This window comes from Fukomys damarensis, unplaced genomic scaffold (assembly GCF_012274545.1).
Source record: "Fukomys damarensis isolate Sample0158 unplaced genomic scaffold, DMR_v1.0_HiC HiC_scaffold_6, whole genome shotgun sequence".
In the NCBI taxonomy this organism is placed as follows: domain Eukaryota; kingdom Metazoa; phylum Chordata; class Mammalia; order Rodentia; family Bathyergidae; genus Fukomys; species Fukomys damarensis.
The window spans coordinates 33,313,955-33,317,042 of record NW_022900918.1 but is presented as its reverse complement, the minus strand read 5'-3'; the positions used below and the strand labels follow the sequence as shown (position 1 = coordinate 33,317,042).

At 55.2% G+C, this 3,088-nt stretch overlaps 1 protein-coding gene across 1 annotated transcript in view; it reads right to left on the bottom strand.

Moving 5' to 3' along the window:
- Nucleotides 1-3,087, bottom strand: part of Zic2 (Zic family member 2) — a gene marked incomplete at its 5' end in the record, with an annotated part of 4,343 nt that extends 1,256 nt beyond the window's left edge. Inside the window, 3 exons of the mRNA XM_033760913.1 lie at nucleotides 3-158; nucleotides 370-533; nucleotides 2,334-3,087. Of these exons, the coding sequence (XP_033616804.1) occupies nucleotides 3-158; nucleotides 370-533; nucleotides 2,334-3,087 (1,074 nt within the window). The remainder of the gene's footprint in view (nucleotides 1-2; nucleotides 159-369; nucleotides 534-2,333) is intronic.
- Between the last annotated feature and the right edge of the window lies 1 nt (nucleotide 3,088).

Sequence of the window (3,088 nt, the reverse complement as noted above, 5' to 3'; positions counted from 1 at the left end):
GCAGCTGCAGCAGCCGCCGCCGCCGCCGCCGCCGGCGACAAATTGGAGCTGCTCTGGGGCTCGGCGCTGGGGGACACTAGCCCCGGGGGAGTGGACGACTCATAGCCAGAGCTGGCGGCCGGGGAGGACTCGGAGCCCTGTGGGGAGGACTCATGGACCTGCAAGACAAAAGCCGGGAGGGGGGACCAGAGGGGACTGGGTGTGAGTGCAGCTGCTGTGAGGCCGGCCCCCCGGACGGAAACACCCCAGAGATGCCCCGGTCGCCCCGGGCCCCCTGGGGACTCTCCAGGGATGGTGGAGGTTATCCAGGCCGCTGCGGAGCCAGCGCACCAGGCAGGCCTGCCCTCCACCCGGCCACCGCGCTGGTACCTTCATGTGCTTGCGCAGGGAACTCGGGTGCGTGTAGGACTTGTCACACATCTTGCAGAGATAGGGCTTATCGGAGGTGTGGACGTGCATGTGCTTCTTCCTGTCGCTGCTGTTGGCGAAGCGCCGGTCGCAGCCCTCGAACTCACACTGGAAAGGCTTTTCCCCTACGAAAGGCAAACACTGGCGCTCGCTCGTAGCCGACACCCAGAACACCAGAACCTCTCCCCACCCAGGCTGCGAAGGGGCAGGACCCCAGTGAGGCCGGAGAGGGGTACAGGGACCGAGTCCCCGAGTCCCTGAGACGGATCGGATCCCCTAGATGGGAGAACCAAAATTACCCTCCTTCCCTCTCAACAGTCTTGATCATTTACTGCACATTGTACTTTCTTCCTGAGGGATGGCACCTCTGCAAATTCCTAACGGGTTTGGGTAACTCCTGGCCCTGCCATCTCTCTAACACAAAGCTTCCTAGATTCGCAGCCTCTAACAAGTTGTTCTCTCGCCACAGAGAAGCTGTTGTTATGACAAAATATTTAGGGCATTATCAAAATCACACAGGCTGCTGTCGATTTCTTTCTGGGGCCAGTAGGCAATTACATTTGGAGTTGCTGTGTTTTGTTTTGGGGGCCGGGGTGTGGATAGAGACTGAGCCAGTATTTCTCATCCAAAATTTTGCAAACTGAATTAATCACAAATTCTAGCCTTGCCTCTACTCTTTTAAAAATGAGCTGAAAGAAAAGATAAATATTAGAGATGAGGCAGCTTTCTAATCATGAGGAGGGGCACAAACTGGGAGGTGGGGGTTGGAGAGTTAAGAAAACCTTTCAGAATCTGTTTAATTTTCTGGCGGTCCCCGCATCCTGTTGCCAGAATTCCAAACGCTTGGAGTCATTTAGAGGTGTGAGAACTCCAACGTCGATCCACTTGGAAAGGGGGCCGTTTAACGTTAAATTCCATTAGCACCTAAATTGTTTTTTTTTTTTTTTTAAGACATCCGCTCAGACACTGGGCTCGAAAGCAAGCATTTCATGCAAATAAATTTCTCAAATTTTAAACCTTGTTAAAAGCTTGTCTAGCACCTCGGCTCCCTCCCTTCCCAAAAGAGAACAATAGGCCGCTGGCGCATCCCCACGTCGGAGTAAATATTGACGAGGGAAGTTGCTAAAACATTTGGCTTTCTTTTAGGAAATCGTCTGGCACGCATTTGGCTGAGACCTGGTCATAGCTGAATAATCTATGAGGCGGGAAGCGCGTTCTTTTGCGGCTCTCCGCACGTAATTCCCCCGCAGGGCCGCGCTGCCTGGGGCTCTCACTGACCGGGTTGTGGATACAAGTTTAGAATTGCAAACCCTCTGGTGCCCATTAGATAATTTCACAAACTGCTGCGCAACCACCGTTAAGTCCCCGCGACCCACCCCCAGACTGGCTTAAAAAAAAAAAAAAACTTTAAAAAATGAGAAACGCTTTACAGCTTTGACTCAACGGCCCTTTTAATGGGAAACAGTCCCGCGAAGGGCGTTTGGTCCCGAGTAAGAAGTGGGAAAATACACAAGCCGCTCAAATAGACATACACCCGAAGCCTAAAAGCACATTCACACAAGCTGGCAAAATCTTCTCTAGGCTCGCTTCCCGGGCACCGAGAGAGAACAGTTTTATGTTGTGCGTTTAATTTAGAACGGAAATTATTAACCAGGGCTGAGTAAACGAAGCCATTGCATCATCCCCGAGCATGTATTTGGTGTTTCGCAGATCATTTAAAACTCAATTTCCGCACATGGAAAAAACCCAACCCTATGGTGCTCTTTCATTGTCCAAGAAAAACAAGCCAAGCTGCCGGCTCTCTCGAACACAAAACCACCTCCTATCCCGGGGCCTAGGCTGAAGACTGGCACCCAGCGTCGGGACACGGACACACACACACACACACACTCGCAAACGGCTCGTGCATCCCTGTCTGCGGTTACCTGTGTGGGTCCTTTTGTGGATCTTGAGGTTCTCAGAGCGCGCGAAGACCTTGCCGCATCCCGGGAAGGGGCAGGGGAAGGGCTTCTCGCCTGTGTGCACGCGGATGTGGTTGACCAGTTTGTATTTGGCCTTGAAGGGCTTGCCCTCGCGCGGACACTCCTCCCAGAAGCAGACGTGGTTGCTCTGTTCTGGGCCGCCAACATGCTCCACGGAGACGTGGGTCACCAGCTCGTGCATGGTGCTGAAAGTTTTGTTGCAGCTCTTCTTGGGGTTGCTCAGTTGCTCGGGGTCGATCCACTTGCAGATGAGCTCCTGCTTGATGCACTGCTGCCGCATGTAGCGGAAAAAGGCACCCGGGTGGTGGTGGTGGTGGTGGTGGTGGGCCGCGGCAGCTGCCATGTTCATACCCATGTTCATATTCATGGGGCCGTACTGGTTGTGGAGCTGAGCCGCCGAGTAGGGGTCGGTCCGCGGGCTGGCCACCTGGCGGTACTGCTCCGAGCGCCCGAACACCTCACCCGGTAGCCCGAGGCGCATCTGCCCGTTGAGCACGTTCTGCGAGCCATGAGGCCCGTGCTGCTCCGGGAGACCAGGGAAAAGGAGGTGGCCCTGCGCGTCCGAGTGCGCGTGGTGAAGGCCGCCCGCGCCCGGTCCGAAGAGCCCATGCTGCCCTCCGCCCGGCGTGGAGTCTCCGAAACCGCGACTGCGGAACAGGAAGTCTCGGGTGGAGTTGAAGGGCGGCCCGGAGTAGGAG